This window comes from Mya arenaria, chromosome 14 (genome assembly GCF_026914265.1).
Source record: "Mya arenaria isolate MELC-2E11 chromosome 14, ASM2691426v1".
NCBI classification, from domain to species: domain Eukaryota; kingdom Metazoa; phylum Mollusca; class Bivalvia; order Myida; family Myidae; genus Mya; species Mya arenaria.
Genome location: NC_069135.1, coordinates 32,831,042 through 32,850,034, shown reverse-complemented (window position 1 = coordinate 32,850,034; position 18,993 = coordinate 32,831,042). Strand labels below are relative to the sequence as shown.

Below are 18,993 nucleotides of genomic sequence, written 5' to 3'. Positions count from 1 at the left end.
TTCCCTGGCACTAGTTCCAACTTGCCAAGGTGATTGAAAAGGCACAAGATATTTCCATATTTGACATCATTAAAAATAAGATAACATCAATTTAAAATCTTTATTTATACATGCAACATTCTCATACATCAATGTACAGGCTTAATTCTCATACATCAATACCATTATAATGAACGTAATAATCATTTCACTTAGACAAAGTTTTAATGCAACAGCGTAGACTTTTTTCAAAACTGGTTGTGTTTGACTACTTCATTGAATGAACTATAAATTCACATAAGTATGTTTAGATAGTAATCATTAAGAACAAAGCTATTCATCATCAAATCATACTATTCCAATACAGTAGCAAGTTTAGATTAATGTACATGTATAAATCCAACACTGGCTTCAGAAGTCAACTGTTACATAATCGTACTGTGGTATACATTTTAACAGCAAGTTTCTCTAAACAATGTTTCTAACCAAAGTTTTTATTCCTCGCTAATACATATTTATATATAATAGTATACAGTCGTACAAAACTAGTTTTTGTCAAACAACTACTGACACTTTTCAAGCTATTTGACATTTCACTGAAAACAAGATAAAAAAAATCATAAGCAAATTGTAAAGGAAAGGAAACTGTTTTTCTATCTCTGAGGCTGTATACCGTAAAACTTCTTAAAGAATTACTGACCTTAAGTCCATTTCATAAAAAAATTGAAGTCTGATATATATTAACAGAAAAGTGTGTTTTTTTTACATAACAGTTATACATGTAATATTCAATAAAATCAATGAAGTAAAGTAGTTTTATATATTATGAAGTTACTCTATAATATGACCAGCGAGAGACTTAATGACATGTTTTATTAAAGTCAGGAGATATATGATTACCATCACAAGCCTGAATATCTCTTGAAGATGCACTCTAACTTCCAAATAAGATGTACCACAATTGATACAATTGTTTTAATTTACCGAAAAGGATGAATAACTATCGAAATCAAAGGTTCTTTTCAGGATAAAATGTTTAAGCTGAAAGAAAGCTGCAGAAAACACAATATGTCTATCCTATGGGACAATAGTTGATCACTGTAAATCTTTTGGGACCTACCAGTCATTTAATATTTCTGCGTTTTCAGCTATTAAAGACAAGGTTTCAATCTTGTAATCAGTAATTTATTGTTTCCATAAATACACTATTTAGTTAGCACCCGGTAGTTAAAGGTTCATCACTCATAATTAATGTTTGTTGTACATGTGTATATATTGATTTTAAACACAAGTGTCATTAAGTTCTTAAAAAGTTATTTCATTAATTAAAATTTCCAACTTATCTTGATTTTACTAAATAAAAACAAGTTTATCTTGATTTTTGTTTTAAAGTCCAAAATCTAAGTACAATAGCAAAAATAGTGAGCTTAGCTAGTTTTGAAAAACGGGGGGCCTGTACTACATTTTTAACACTTTGTGGTACATTACCAACAAGAAGAATCAATTGTTTATACTTTTTTTTTAATTATATTTTCTTCATGATTTCCAGTACAAAAAGTATTGAATCAAACAAATAAAAGTTTAACATCCATTTATGTCAACTTCATTTCAATTTTGATTTAAAATCCTCCAAATGTATGCAGCCAAATACCGCCTATGGTTCAACATATCATGATTCCTATAATGAAATATATCATGCAAATAAGAATATAAGTTTAATTCCTATATAACAAATAACGAAAGAACAGTAAAAATCATGTGTCATTAAACCGACCTTTTGGCCAAATCTCGATACTAATTTTGAAAAGAAAATCACATAACTTTGGTAAAAATCAATATGATTATCCTATTTTCACCAAGAATTCAATGTCATCTAAAATTCCTATGATGGAGCACAATAATATAGACCTGAACAGTCAATGATCTAGTGTAGGATTATTATGTCATCTCCAGTGCAGAGCGATGGTATGGTCGAGAGACAGAAGTCATCTCAGGTTTAGAAGGCTTCAGTGGGTGACGGCAATTGCGGGAATCGGGAAATCGATCGTGGTAGTGCTCCAGTCGAAGATACTTCACTGTAACCAGTCGTCCTGGAAAGGTACGTTAAAGTTTAAAAAAGAAAGAACATGATCGAGTTTCGTAAAATCAACCATTTCTATAACCATAAATCATCAAGTTTCGTACCACATATAATTTTGTGCAAATAAGTTATATAATTACAGGGACCATTTTATGAATGATAATGGGTGTGATTTTTGTATCTTGTTGATCAGGGCTTCCATTAAAGGAAGTTTGGAAGTATATTACTCCCTAGTTATGGGTTTCAAAATTGATTCCTTGGAAGTACAAAAACTTCCATAATTTTGGAGAAAACTTCCTATTTGTTAAAAGCTTGGAAGTTCAAAATATCAAAACCTGGTGTCAATATCACTTTTATGGAAGTAGAATCAATTATTTTAATCTATATCTGTGAATTTGGCAAGTCATAGTTGAATTATTTTTTTTTAACATACCTGTTGAGAATACTGGGAAAATTTTGTATTCAAGAGTCTTAAACTTCAACATTTGTGTGAAAAACTTCTAATATTAATGGACAGGAAGTTCGTACTTCCAGTTTCAAATTTGAAATGGAAGCCCTGGTTGAGATGTTAAACAATGGTACTGCACTGAAAATATTTAATTAATGGAACAGCTGCTGGTGTGCATCTATAAATATTCAATTATTTTTATGGGCTGTTGGTCTAATAGCTTACAACTATTTGAAATATTGAATTGAATTATGCTTGAATCTGTTTCCGGAGTGCACACTTGTGCAGGATGAAAAACAACCAGGATTCAATTGAGAACCATTACTGAGGTTAAGATAGCTTACAACTATTTGCAGTATTAAATTGAATCATGCTTGAATCTGTTTCCAGAGTGAACACTTGTGCGGGATAAAAACAAACATGATTCAATTGAGGACCATTATTGCCAGAGGTCAAGATGTGGAGGCAAGCTCTTACCATCAAACCACCATCCATGCAAAGCCTGATAGGCCCCGTACGCTTTTTCGCAACTGCTGCATTTAATGTAAACACAGCCCTGAAAGATATCAAAGACATATAAAACTACTGATATTAATGTCGATATCAACCTTGGGATATCAACCAACCACTAGGACATAAGCATTTCAATTTTCATACATTGTCACCATACCTTAACAGTGCAAAGACTGGAAACTTACAAATAGAAATCGAAGGCACTAATTGGTAATTCATTCTAGCAATAAGTTGACAACATACGGTCATAATGATCTTCCTATGCCCAACTGTATTAAGATGATAATAATAATCAAGGTTTATTGTTTTACTATGGTTAACTGAATAAATATATTCAGAATTCAGCAATTATAATAATGTCATAAATGCTCTAGCACATACCTCTTTCGATGATCTATCAACGAAAATGTGCAGTATTCCATGGTTGTCTTGACATTTCTCCAGAATACTCTCCTCAATATCCAGGTGCCAGTCATCCGTGGTCTGTTCACTGTTAACAGGAAAGTACAAAAACTTGAATCATCGAAATAAGAATTTAAAGGGGCAATATATCACAATATGTCAGTCAGAGTACCGTATTATATCATGTATAGGACGCTAGCATAGATAGGACGCAGGCAAAAAAATAGTTGAGAAAACGGGTAAAACCCCTTAATATATAAGATAGGACGCAGCGGAAAAATATCAAAATCGGAGCCGAAAAATTGATTTTGGTAAAGTATTTATAACATATATTGAAGTAAAAAAACAAACAAAAAATTGTATATAAGGCATATTTCGATAACTGTCTTGCGTATTTTGATAATTATCGTCGTATTTCGGTAATTTAGCGTACACAACAATGATATATGTCTTGACATCTTGAGAACATTCACGCATATTATAAGACTTATACAAATGCCGTAATAGTCCGGACACGCCTTCTGAATGAGTCAACCGTTGCAACCGTTGCAATACTCCCGACATGTCTTCTGAATGACAGTCAACCGTTGCAATCGCAGCAAAACTGTCTATTGTCAAAACTGATGATTGTTTGGATAAGGCTTGTCGCTGTGCGGATTAAAGGATGTCGGCATAATTAATGCGTGTTGGTAATTAGCCTTGCCAGCGGAAGGCACATCAGGTAAAGTGCAAACAAACAACCATACGGTATTACCATAGCAATAGTTTGTTTTATTGATGTTTTTCTTATAACAGACAGTGGGTGTTTTTCACACCTTCGCACGTTTGAAAAGATTTGATAGTGACAATAATGCTACTTTGCGTTATGCACATTTTTTTATTAATTTTTTAAAACAGTAACATGCAACAACATGTTTTGTAAAATATCGAAACATTAAAATCATGAACAACGATTAATTGATATTTACCTCCTTTCCAAATTTTCCGTTGCCGTTATAACTCAATCCTGATAAAGTGCTGACTCACATCGAGTTTTTGTTAGTAGCGTCCCTTTTGTAAAAAAGTAAACACTCGTGTTTGTTTTCAATTTATTTCTCAATAAATCATTTTAAAGTAAACATTCAATATATTTCTGCGTGTGTTAACTTGCGTGATTTTACGTGTATCAGTTGTTCTCTTCGGTGACGCAGTACAGATACTTACTATTACTGCGTTCTTCCCCGGTCCGATATTTTCGTCCTGAAATGGACTTGGAAAAAAACAGATGAAATTCTAATAGCATAGAAAGGACGCAGGCAATTTTTAAGACGAGAATTTGGGGTAAAAAAGTGCGTCCTATGCATGATATAATACGGTAATTATGAACAACAACACAGGATTAACACACTATTTAGTTCAGTAAAACTGCGCTCGTTCGAACAAGCGGTCGTTCGAGAACCGGCGTTCCCTCGAGGTCGGAGCTTGGTCCCGAACTTTTTTCCTTCTATTTTCATATAAAATATACCTACGCTGCATCGAAACCTAATTAAGTCGAGGAGTCGAGCAATATTTTCGGTCCCAAGTACACAAATCATGCACAAAACTTTATGGCTCCCTTGAGGTCATAATTTCACACTTTTTCCCAAACGCGTGTTCCAAAATAAACAAATAATTGCTAGGTATCAAAATTTTCGCAAGTTGTAAAAAACTGCAATGACAGTTGAAAGGCAATTGTTATGGTGTGAAAAAACGTTTAACACTGTAAACGAAGACCGATATTAGTTGATATGGGCATTTTAGAAGATAATTATGAGAATTTAATGACGAGAAGTTAATTGTGAGAAATGTTAATGAGAAATAAAAATATGAATAAACACTAATATATCGATCCAACATCTGAATCTCTGAAAAGAATTCCATTTTGTCACTTTGCTTTACAATATGGCCAATTTGTAAAAAAAATCGATTTATTGATTTAATGATTTTTCTTTTACATTTCATATATAGTATACATATAGTAAACGACAGCCTTTGAACATATGAGCGATTTCCACAATGCAACACATAATTGGTGTCTTAGTTAACAGACTACTTCATACTTAAAATACACTGAAGTATATTTCATAACAGACTGGAGAATTGAAAATAGGGTCGTTCGAAACATCGGTTCCCTCGAGGTTAAGGCTCAGTCCCCTGCGACCTCGAGCGATCGCAGTTTTACTGTATTTACTTTCTCGTTGTACGTAAAAAAAAATCTTACACCATAAGCATTATTTCATGTACCCAAACAAGAGTCTTAACGTGACTTACAATAGCTTTCACGATTAGATGAAAATGCTTTCAAACACCAAGCTCTGCTTGATTGGGCACAATTCATGACCAGAAATTGATTACTCACACGTTGGCATCAAACATGTTCCTGACTTTGAGACATGGCGTGGGACCATAAGGCAGACTGTTCACGTTGTTCTGGCTAGTCTCCCCAAACGCTGAAATTTCATTAATTCTTTTTATTACTTATCGTTATGGATGCAAACAAATATTTGAACATTCAATAGATTGTTTGAAATGTCAAATTTGATATTTAAATATTCTATTTTTGTTGGTGAATGAATAAAATAATAAACCTTTTGCCTGCAACTGTGTTGTTGTGTATCAAGTTGTCTTGTTTTTACGAATCACCCCTAATAACAGAGGCTTTAATGGAATGACAATACATTGCATGTGCGCCTTGAGGAATATTGTTGAACAACATACGGACATTTAAAACCCTTTAACGGCGCAAATCATCAAGAATTTATGATCTTCCCCAATCTATCCACGGATTGTTAACAAATAAGAACACATTGGAATTGAAATTATTCGATTTTGTTTAATGTTTGTTAAAATATATTTTGCTTTTTATTGAATATGGGGAATTTCAGAGACTTGTTTGAAAGCAAATAAGGGTTTGTTGCTTGGGGAAGAAGCTTATTAGTGTCAACGAAGAAGGGTTAAAAGGCCCTTGCTAATACTAAAGTGAATAAAAATAGATTTTGCATCTTCTTAAAGATTGATTTTGGTGATCAAATATTCGATTCCAAAAAAATATTGACTTTCTCATTATCAATTTTGCCATCCATTTGCATCCCTATGGTAGTTATAATTGTAATAAATCAATTAGGAATGTTAATACCAAATACAGTCATTTGATATTGATTCACGAAAATACAGTCAGCAGTTTGTCAAATTCATACAAACTACACTATATCATTAACAAAACCTAACTTTAATTTAATTGCCATATCAAAACACATAAATATCAAACCTTGTCCCTGCCACATTTTGTGTCCATTTGGCATAGCCTAAAATACAAAAAACAAAATTTATACACACAGATTTAAATAATAATTTAAGACAGGTTGATAAGCAAGCAGATGAAAGTTGTTTCCAATGACATAAGTACAATGATTTATACTTTGCAGTACAAAAAATTCAATCTTAATAAAGATCACGATTTTGCAACTATTGTACATAATTGTTCATTTTATATATGAGGGTTGTTTAGTAAGTGCTTGCAATTTTAACATTTCAATAATAAATCCTGTTTAAAATGGTACAAATGAAGTTCCAATGAAAGCAAGTTTGATGGGAGGAAATTAGCATATTTGATCAAACGCTCAACTAGTTTAGTAAGTGCTTGCAATTTTAACATTTCAATAATAAATCCTGTTTAAAATGGTACAAACGAAGTTCCAATGAAATCAAGTTTGATGGGAGGAAATTAGCATATTTGATCAAACGCTCAACTAGATTTATGGTATCCATGACAACACACTTATGTGACACAGATCAAATCTATCTGAACATTAATTAACAAACCTTCTCAAAAAAATTCATTTGTTTTATTATTTTTTTTTAATTCAGCAACTCCGAAACAACCCTCGTAACTAGTGTATACAGTATTAACTTTTGACGAGACGAGTAATAATATATGCTTGTTATATAGCAACATTTCAATTCAAGTAATTTGTGCTATAAATCATCAAGTTAGTACTTATGATATTCCCATTCATGGTTATTCAATACAGAATTTATTGAACTTGATTTATGAAATAGAGAAAAAACCTCAAAGACAAGTGTTTATATTTTTTAAGACAGCTTCTTAAGTATATTCCATACTTAATGACAAGCTAAGTATCATCAAGTCTTTAATATTTTATGTATAACAACACAATTGAAACCCTTAATACAATGTAAACACCTTTACCCCACCCACGTGTGAATACCTGAAGCCACCTCCAGACATTGAACTCCTCTCCTTGAATAACTTGCGTCTCCACTCGTATACGAGACTCATTCGTCTCGATGAACTTTACGGCTTCCTCCCACAACGACTGCAACAGGCGCCTACAGGAAGAGGAAACATATCAAAAGGGATCATTACATTTTGCATCAAAACTAAAACATGTAATCTAGGCATTGACAAAAAGATTTAAATTTTGGGACAAAGAGTTATAAACTTAAAGTTGTTGTTTTCTTGTAAATGCAGCCCAAGAAATATGGTTCAATAACTTGTTTCACAATCACTTAATAAATACATATATGTTAAAAAAAACAAGAGCTGTCGTAAGACAGCGTGCTCGACTTCGCCGCTTTGACTTTGAACTGAATACAATAACAATGTAATATTACCAAGTTTGGCCTGTTTATGTCGAACCTAACTAAAATTATTCAATACATAAGGTGACTTTCATGCTGCCCTCCCACCACCCGAAAAATGACGCAAGTTATTCAAATAACTTGATTTCCCATTATGAAAATGTGGTAAAAAATATACAAATATGCCTTTCAAAAGAAATTAAAAAAAAATTAAAAAAATAATAATAATAAAAAAAATTCAAGGGCCATATAGTATAGCCCTCCTTGTTTTCCCTTGGTAAAAAACTGGTTAAGATTTAATGTAAAAATGTGCCTGTCAAAAGAAATTAAAAAAAATATTCAAGGGACATAATTTGTATTTCGGGTTAAAATGGAGTTATGTTTCTTGTTGTAAGATGGTAGTAAATAATTTTGAATTTTATAAAGTGCATTGAATGAAAGGTATAGAAGTTTTTTTATTAAAATCCCAACTTGCCCTTAACTTTTACTTGCCTAAAACTTTAACCTAAGTCAATCAGGGGGCATAACTTGTATTAAGGATATGGAGTTACGTAACCTCATTGGGTGATGGTCCTGAACAATTGTGTGAAGTATTAAGTCAATTGAATGAAGGGTATAGAAGTTATTAATAAATATCCCAACCTGCCCTAAAACTTTAACCTATGTTCCATAGTCAATCAGGGGCCATAATTTGTATAAAAGATAATATGGAGTTATCTAACCTCATTATGTGATGTCTCTGAACAACTGTGTGAAGTATTAAGTCAATTGAATGAATGGTATTGGAGTTTTAAGTGAAAATCACAACTTGCCCTAAAACTTTAACCTGCCCTAAAACTTTAACATAAGTCAATCAGGGGCCATAACTTGTATTAAGGATAATATGGGTTATGTAACCTCATTGTGCGATGGTCCTGGACAACTGTGTGAAGTATTAAGTCAATTGAACAAAGGGTATAGAAGTTATTTATAAATATCCCAACCTGCCCTAAAACTTTAACCCAAGTTTTATAGTCAATCTGGGGCAAGTAGTATAGCCCACCTATTCTTCGAATAGTCAAGCTAAAAATCTAGTTTGATTACTAAGCCCCTACCTTTTAGGCACAGGTATAAGCTGATCTCTTATGTGCTGGACAGCCATGTAAGTTGGATAATTTGTTGGGTCATTCTTTCTCTCAGACAGCTCAAAATTCTCCTTCAGGATCTCTGCAAAATAGCAAAACAGTAACAACATTTTCAAAAGTTTACCAAGCATAAGCACTGGAATCGATTACCACAGATGATTATTTCTTCAAGCTTAGACACAGGGCATCAAGTCAGGGGTGAGACTTGCTTATCTTAGGTGAATTGACATTATCATAGTCATTCAAATTAGTCTTTAAGGTGAATAAGCCTGAATTGTAACATACATGTTTTACATGCCAGGATATATAAAATGCAGAATCTGAGCAAGCACTAGATGCATTTTACCAGAACAGGGCTTGCGAACTCATCCTAATTTATAAGTGTGATGCAGATGTTTTATGATTTACCAATTGCATTTTGTTTTTGTTGGGTTTTTTTCCATAGAAGGCCACATTGTAAATATGATGTTGTTATGGTTGAACCTGTAATTATGTCATAATGTGTACATACCTTTTCTAAATAAAGATATTATTATTATTATTATTATTAGGCCTAAAAAAAAAATACATTTGGTTCGGGTTACCCGACCCTACCTACGGAATAGGCGCCGACCCTAACGTTTCTATAGTCAGTTTGAAAAAAAAATATGAAAAAAAAAAAAAAAAAAAAAAAAAAATCTTTTTTTTTTTTGCTTTTCAATATGTAGTTTAAAACCTTAGATGCTTATACAGAAGATAACTTTAACACCATTCTCCAATGATGAAAATGACATTCTTATATAAAGCCTAATAAAAAAAAAAAATAAAAAAAAATAAAAAGCCTACCTACCCTACCTATTTTTGAAAAGGATGTAACCCTAACCAAACAATTTTTTTTTTTAGGCCTTATTAATAATATTATTATTAAACCACTCTTCTCAATATTGGTACCAAGCTTCACAAGGTAACATGAATGTCAAACACAATTATTCATATGTTTTACTCAGTTTCTCAAGACTAATTTTAGGAGTAAAAACAAACATGATTTGATGGTAGAAATTGGACTTAGCTTTGGGATAGTGAAGAGTAATATACCTTAAGTGTGAATTGTTTAAAAAAACTATTTAAAGCTTTGTAAATGTCAACCTGGTATCTGAAACATGACTTACGAAGAAAGATCATGCGCCTAAAAAACAGATGATGACTTTTGAAAATCTTATTTGAATCTTGAGAAGAGTGATAAACTCACGGGTTTTGGACTGTATTGGAACAGTGTGTGTATACCACATGATAAATTACGTCATATATACTACGTCGGAAGGCATCATTTTGCTTAAAATAAAGACTTAAAACAAAGATAACTTTTCTTTTACAACTCCATTTTAAATGAAACAAAGGGCAGTCTAAAAAGCTTAAAGAGCCCCACATTTGTTTCATTACCAAAATTTGATAAGGTCATTAGTTTTATCAGTTTATTAGTTTCCAGAATAATGTATTGACAGTGCTCCGTCAGACGGCCGTATTGTGAAAAGGTTTTTCGAAGTGTTTAAAAAAAATAAACCCTCAATCAAACTCTGGTAAAAGACCGAAGACAAGGCTCCGTAAGTGGCGTAGACCGTGCTATGTTGCATTTAAAATGGTGAAGAAATCGTGAAGTTATCTTCGTTTAAAGTATTTTTTCAAATCAAAATATTGCCTTCCGACGTAGCATTTATGACGCAATTTATCATATATACATATACACACACTGTGGAAGCCCTGCCTTACCAATGATTTTCTCCACCATCTCATAGACCCTCTGTTGTTCCTTCTCTTTCTTCTTGTTCATCCATCGCAGGTAGTAGATCCCCAGTACACCAACAAACACACCTGAAAATAATAACCATTTGTTACCGTGCCAGATATTAATGTCAATGATGTTTCAACAAGCCTAGCCAAGAGGTTTTCAACTTTTTGAGACAGTTCTATACTTTCGTTATTTTTGGTTGGTTTTAAGTTTCCAAAGTTATATTCCAATACTTACACACACACAAATATTCATGAAATAAAAATAAACTAAATTAAAATTTCCGTCATTTTAAAGTGCTCATACTTCAAATTGGATAATTTGCAATATATATGCAAAATCGTCATGCTTATGTACAACTCCGCACTATTTAAACTCTCAACTCTAGTAGCGATCATCACAGACATTGCCAGTCCGAGTTAAGTGATTTTTGCAATGTTTTCATTTGCATTCATCACTGCTCACAAATAAATTCATGGGCTATTTTGTGTTGCCTAGATCAACCAATGAGTATGTGATATCCCATAATACAAATTGACACATCCCTAAATTGGTTTACAACAGCCCTCACTAATTACCTTATTTGTTCAACAAAAATATATAAATAAATCCATGTTAAGTGACTTGTAAATCCCCCCATTTGTTGAATGTTTATAACATGGTGACTTTGGTGGTTCAGCATCATGTCAATGGTCAATTGCCATAGGACACCACAAGTCTCATTTTCAACCACTTACACATAAGAAGCAGACCAAGCCCATATAAAACCTTGTACAGGGCCAACAAGATCCGGCTGGAGAGGGGCAGGTTGCCATAGCGACACTCTAATTCTTCAACCTCCATCGAAAGCACAGCTTTTTCACCATTAGACTGGAAAGCCCTGAAACAGTCAGTGTTGTTCAGGTTGAAATGCATTTTATAATCAGTGTTCTCAAGAACCGGCTGCCGGCGAAAATGGACGGTTCAAATGGCAATTGGGCCAGTTCATATTTGTAAAACTAAATGAATTTTAAGTAGAATATGTAGAATCTGGTCGGTTACTTTACTTTTTGAGATGGTTCAACTGAAACTTATTGAGAACCCTGAATAATTACAAACAAATAAAGTATTTTTTTACAAGGGCCATGCAGCCAACACTTAATAAGTTTAACCAGTATTCAGTGAACTATAAAGAGTACGGTACATAAGGACATAAAATTGCAAATGAGTAGAATATCATAAAGATTCCAAGAATAGCTACACATGTAAATTAAATTTAGATGTACAAAATCGGAAGTCAGTAAAAATGCTTTTTCTCAGTCTACCATCTCTGTCTTGGTCAAGACATGTACAACTTGCAGGTCATCAGCTCGAGGTGATTTTGATACTTTCTTCCATTTATGGTAAAGAAAACAATAAACCTTTATACTTGGCTGTCAGATACTTACATTATGTCCCAGTCATTTTGAAGAATCAAAAAAAAGCTAAGCTGGAGTATTCTTTCAACTTGGGTATCGTTCTGAAATGAAACAACTTTGTTATGAATGGTGCCTCTAATTCTGTGTAATACAACAAAGACTGTATCTAAGTAAAACATCAATTATAAATTAGAGAGAACATGAGCCATAAATAGTTTTAGAACATGAGCTATAAATAGCTTTAGACAGATGCAGAGAACATTAGCTATAAATAGTTTTAAACCGATGCAGAGAACATGAGCTATAAATAGCTTTAGACAGATGCAGAGAACATGAGCTATATATATATATATAGCTTTAGACAGATGCAGAGAACATGAGCTATAAATAGCTTTAGACAGATGCAGAGAACATGGGCTATAAATAGCTTTAAACCGATGCAGAGAACATGAGCTATATATAGCTTTAGACAGATGCAGAGAACATGAGCTATAAATAGCTTTAGACAGATGGAGAGAACATGAGCTATGAATAGGTTTAGACTGATTGCCATTAACATGGTGAAAAGGTTTAGATTTAAAGTTAACATGTAAAATTTGGTAGTTTACATGTATGGGATTCTTTCTTAGCCATTGGTATATCTTTCTAAGTACAATCTAACATGACATTGTAAGTCAGGTCTTTTGAGAAGCATGAAACACAACCATATCAAAAGAAATGATTAGAAATGATTTTCACCTTGAGAGTCTCTTTATCTAACATGTTTGCAATATCCTGCCTTTTGAGTCGAACACTGTTCTCATCTATCTCACCAAGCTCGTATTGTCCTGGAAAAATAAACCAAACATTTGATTGTTCTAGTAGGGAAATCCTTTTTATCATGATTATATGGGTAAATGCAACTAGGATGAGTAAAGCCTTAAAGGTGCACTCTCACAGATTGAACATTTTGACAACTTGAACTTTCATATCTTGGAACTAGCCAATTTTCGCAGAAAATGCATGGAAACAAGTGATATAAGACTGTTGACAAAAAATCAGACCGCAGGTTTTCGTATTAATTTTTAAAATGGATGTTTTATGCAATTTTCTTACAGCATTTATAAGGCTTAAGCCATAAAACATTAATTTTCAAACATTAATATGAAACAAGAGGGCCAAATGGCCCTGAATCGCTCACCTGTCATATATTGTACATTCTTCCATTATATACAAATATTGAAAACCTAAGCCTATGAACACGGGGCGTGGCCAATTTTGACCCCAGGGCTAAAGTTTGAACAATCTTAATAGTAGTCCGATAAACGATGCTTCATACCAAATATTTAAGGCCTTCGCCTTTTGGTTTCGGAGAAGAAGATTTTTTAAGTTTTCATCATATATAAGGAAACCCATGACCGCTTGGGTGGTGACCCCAGGGCCATAATTTGAACAATCTTTGTAGAGACGATGAATCATGCCAAATATCTAAGCTCTAGTCCAAGTAAGTTAAGAGGAGAAGATTTTTGAAGTTTTAACTATAAACATATAGAGAATACCCATGACCCCCCGGGGCGGGGCCAATTTTGACCCCAGGGCAATAATTTGAACAAACTTTGTAGAGGTCCACTAGACGATGAATCATGCCAAATATCTAAGCTCTAGGCCAAGTAAGTTCAGAGGAGAAGATTTTTTAAGTTTTCACTATAAACATATAGAGAAAACCCATGACTCCCCGGGACGGGGCCAATTTTGACCCAAGGGCCATAATTTGAACAAACTTTGTAGAGGTCCACTAGACGATGAATCATGCCAAATATCTAAGCTCTAGGCCAAGAAAGTTCAGAGGAGAAGATTTTTTAAGGTTTTCACTATAAACATATAGAGAAAACCCATGACCCCCCGGGGCGGGGCCAATTTTGACCCAAGGGCCATAATTTGAACAAACTTTGCAGAGGTCCACTAGATGATGAATCATGCCAAATGTCTAAGCTCTAGGCCAATTTAGTTCAGAGAAGAAGATTTTTGAAGTTTTCACTATAAACATATAGAGAAAACCCATGACCCCCAGGGCGGGGCCAATTTTGACCCCAAGGCCATAATTTGAACAATCTTTGTAAAGGTCCACTAGACAATGAATCATGCCAAATATCTAAGCTCTAGGCCAAGTAAGTTCAGAGGAGAAGATTTTTTAAGGTTTTCACTATAAACATATAGAGAAAACCCATGACCCCCCGGGGCGGGGCCAATTTTGATCCAAGGGCCATAATTTGAACAAACTTTGTAGAGGTCCACTAGATGATGAATCATGCCAAATATCTAAGCTCTAGGCCAAGTAAGTTCAAAGAAGAAGATTTTTGAAGTTTTAACTCGAAACATATAGAGAATACCCATGACCCCCCGGGGCGGGGCCAATTTTGACCCCAGGGCCATAATTTGAACAAACTTTGTAGAGGTCCACTAGACGATGAATCATGCCAAATATCTAAGCTCTAGGCCAAGTAAGTTCAGAGGAGAAGATTTTTGAAGTTTTCACTATAAACATATAGAGAAAATCCATGACCCCCCCGGGACGGGGCCAATTTTGACCCAAGGGCCATAATTTGAACAAACTTTGTAGAGGTCCACTAGATGATGAATCATGCCAAATATCTAACCTCTAGGCCAAGTAAGTTCAGAGGAGAAGATTTTTTAAGGTTTTCACTATAAACATACAGAGAAAACCCATGACCCCCCGGGGCGGGGCCAATTTGACCCCAGGGCCATAATTTGAACAATCTTTGTAGAGGTCCACTAGACGATGAATCATGCCAAATATCTAAGCTCTAGGCCAAGAAAGTTCAGAGGAGAAGATTTTTTGAGTTTTCACTATAAACATATAGAGAAAACCCATGACCCCCCTGGGCGGGGCCAATTTAGACCCTAGGGCCATAATTTGAACAATCTTGGTAGAGGACCATTTGGTGATCCTACCTACCATATATCAACGGCCTAAGCCTTGTGGTTTGGGAGTTTTTCTTTTTGGTTGCCATGGCAACCAGAGTTCTGCATGGAATTGAATTCTTTGAACAACTTTGATAGAAGACCACCCAAGGAACATCCCTATGAAGTTTTATTAATATTGGCCCAGCGGTTAAGGAGGAGATGTCTTTTAAGTAAATTGTTGACGGACGACGCACGCCGCACGCCGGACAAAAGGCGATCACAAAAGCTCACCTTGTCACAAAGTGACAGGTGAGCTAAAAATGTGATTTGATACTTTGTCAGCAGTCTTATATCACCGGTTTTCCGATATTTACACAAAAATTGGCTCATTCCAAGACAAAAAATAAAAAAAGTTGTCAAAACAGTAATCTGTGAGAGTGCAGCTATAACATGTTTTTCAGCAGAGTGAGCTTTTGACAGAATATAATGATATTTACAACTAATGGAACAGATTTTTTTTTCTTACAATTTAATTTGATAAACTTCAATATACAAGTGTAAAACAGACCCTTACAGAGTAATACATGGTTTGTTCAACATGCCAACAATGGCAAGTGGTAGTGGCTGCAATTACAGAAGTTGTTTCAGGCCACGGTGAGCAAAATAGTTTGAATAAAAACTTAGACAGACCCTATACATGTAATTGTATGAATTAATGACTTAATAACTGCTATGATGCATCTTTTACAATGTTCAATATTAAATCATGCCAACTACCTCACTGTCTTCACATACCTTTCAATGCTGCTAATTTTTCATGCACCTTCTTCAAAAGCGGTAAAGAACCATTTGAAATCTCAAACGTTGTAAAAGTAATTTTTGTCTGAAAAGAAATTTCATTGTATGTGTAAATATTAATCCTCTCCAACATGAAATTAACTTCTATTCTATTTAGAAAATCTTATAAGAAAATATCCCCAGGGGCGGATCATGGAATTGACGTTAAAGGGGGTGTTACTTAAGAGCAAAACTTTTCACATTTGCCCCTCCCTTAGAACCAAAATTTCAATGGTTGTCAGAGGGTTTGGGGAAACTCCCCAAATAATTTTTTTACAATTTTTAGTCTGAAATGGTGCTCTTTGAGCATATTAAATTACTTTTTTTTCCATAAAAAAAATATCATAAAAGGTAAATTTGGACGATTTTAATCCCTCCCCGAATCAACAAAATAAACATCATACTTTTTTAACATAACAAACAACAAAAAAACATTTGATTTCATTTTCTTGACTACAAATTCAATTATTATGTAATAAAGACTACTTTCTTATAAATGGCCACTTTGAGTATAAAGTAACTGGTTAAGTAGTTCAGAAACCAAAAACTACCATATGACAAATGAAAGAAACTTACACCATTTTCCAAAAATGTAGTTTCCTTGAGATCTGTAAATAACAAAGAAATATTAACAACAAAGATATGTTATTACAGTGTCTGATTGAGGTTAAAGTGAATAAATCATCTAAACTACAGAATAACAATGAATTACTTCTAATTTGACATATACACAGGGCTTCTAAAACTGACAAATTGCCCACAATTTTGACCACGCAAGAGCGATTTCAGTAACAGAAATTGGTAAAAAGTCTGAAAATTGTTAAAAATTTGTTTATATCTTCGGTCCAAAAGCAGTAAAAATTATAATACCCAACATGGTTTGTCATTCACAAATCCCCCAAACACCCAATAAAAGTGACAAGATAACCATCAGATTAACGGGACCAGCTGCTTTGTTTAGCTATGATCAGATGAACACTTGATATCTTCTAATTGGCAAACACTTGTCAAAATGTCGGAAATAAAACCTACTTTTTTTCTTACAATCAGTCTTTGCGTAGATACACGCTAAATGGCAGGTTTCAATACACATTTCATTATTGTTACATTAGTTTATCCTCAATTATCAATTATCGTTATTTATTACACCTAAAGTAAGTCCCATCATTTGCTATACAAACAAACAACTGCGAGGATTTAACCTATATACACATGTATTGAAATGTGTCCGCTGAAGATCAAACGGTACATTGTTTGACATAAGAGCACATGTGGCATAGTAATTTAAGGCATATGGTAATGTATTGCAAGGCTCTAAATGAAGCGAAGAGTTTGTCTGATGACAATTTTAATCGGTCAGTCGAATATCGTATGATCCCACTTTACTCTAGGTGGGTTAACCACCTACTGTATTTACCACATTTGGGTTTAGGCTGGTTAGAAAATCCCATACGAGTGGAAAAATAATAATCAATAATCGTTGTCCGAGAACCTTCAAATCATGGTTGAAATGTTTGAATTCACTACAAATATGAATGAACCTTTGGTTGTACAAATATAAGATACGTAAAATAAACCTTTTTTTGAAAATAATTAATAAATTATTGATTTGAGAATCTAGTGACTAAAAGATTTAATCTATTTGAATGTTCAAAAAAATGGATGATTGTTACTTGGCAATCGCAACAGTAGATTTCCAGCGCTACAAACCCTTTGAAGTATTTTGCAATCAACAGTGACTGTCCCGACTCCATCTTAAGACAATGTTATAAAAATTGAATGTAAATAATAACTAACTTTTAAATATGTTTAATATTATCATAGAAAACTAATACCATGATGCCCTGACATATGATTTACCTGTTTGTGACACAGCTGCCTCACGGTCACTAGCAAAAAATATGTCTTTTCTTACATACAGATAAGAAAACCCCAATGCTAGAAAGAAGATTGCCATGGCAAATAATATTGTCTTTGATACAAATTGTCCACTTTCTTCATCATCCACTTTGTTATCTACATTGTTAACTGATGTATTAATATGGCTAATTGTGGAGAGGTTTCCACTCATGTTTCTTGGGCTAGCATGAGTAACAATCTCATTTTCCTCCTCTTCATCCTCGTCTTCATAGCTCATGGTGGTATTGATACCGATTGACTTTTCTTCAACATATAAACTTTCATCTGCTGTGTCTGTATCTGAGAACTCTTCAGGATAAACTTCCATTTGCTGAACATTGGTAATTTGTCGATTCCGAACATTTCTTGCCCGTATTCCAGGACTGACAGTAGCACCATTGTCACGATCTTTAGCCTGAACCCTTTTCACTGGCGATTCGCGAAGATTGTTTCTCGTTCTGTTACGTTTGGCTGTTATATTACTGATGTTTCTCGTACTTTCACTTTCGTCTTGGCTTTCATCGCTGAATTCAGCAATGGGTTGGGACTTCCTCGACGGTCTTGCAAAGATTTTTGTACGTTTTGGAGGAGGATTTTCTTTTGCATAATAATGGTTAAGTTTTTTCAATAAAATTGGGCGTTTTTTCTTATCGATCGGAAGTTTAATTGTTTCACCAAAGCGTTTGAATTCGCTAGCTATCTCATTGTCGTTCAACTTATCCGCCATTTTGCTTTTACCGACAGGAAATACGAATGCGCATGCGGTAAAAGTACGTCGAAACGATAAATGTAACAGTCGAGGGCTTTAAAAAAGCTCTCCTACAGCGCTACTAGAACCCCTTCCCCCGTAGATATATGCCAGAAGTGGCCCTTCTACTTATCAGAACAGATACAAATACAGAGGAAACTACAGAGACAAGGCCAGTAGCCGAATAAACACAACACAAAAACTTCAAAGCCGACAAAAAATTCATTAAGGAGGCAAAAAGTACAAAATATTGAAGTATCATAAAAAACGCCCTACA

General features: G+C 34.0%; 1 protein-coding gene across 1 annotated transcript; it reads right to left on the bottom strand.

Moving 5' to 3' along the window:
• Positions 1-86: 86 nt before the first annotated feature.
• LOC128218362 (inner nuclear membrane protein Man1-like) lies at positions 87-18,704 on the bottom strand. The gene is made up of 14 exons (XM_052926021.1): positions 17,930-18,704; positions 16,646-16,677; positions 16,028-16,115; positions 13,067-13,155; positions 12,359-12,429; positions 11,669-11,811; positions 10,913-11,014; positions 9,137-9,248; positions 7,670-7,790; positions 6,709-6,745; positions 5,800-5,890; positions 3,402-3,510; positions 2,985-3,063; positions 87-2,069 (listed from the first exon to the last, which is right to left on the bottom strand). Exons 1-14 carry the CDS (start codon positions 18,693-18,695, stop codon positions 1,918-1,920), a joined length of 1,992 nt encoding a protein of 663 aa, XP_052781981.1. The 5' UTR covers positions 18,696-18,704; the 3' UTR covers positions 87-1,917.
• Positions 18,705-18,993: the final 289 nt, after the last annotated feature.

Coding starts and splice junctions, on each gene's coding strand:
- LOC128218362 (XM_052926021.1), bottom strand. CDS start 18,695: ATGGCGGATAAGTTGAACGACAATGAGATAGCTAGCGAATTCAAACGC. Junction 13,156..16,027: donor AAAATTAGCAGCATTGAAAG/GTATGTGAAGAC, acceptor TTATTTTTCCAG/GACAATACGAGCTTGGTGAG. Junction 11,015..11,668: donor GCTTGGTCTGCTTCTTATGT/GTAAGTGGTTGA, acceptor TATTATTTTCAG/GTGTGTTTGTTGGTGTACTG.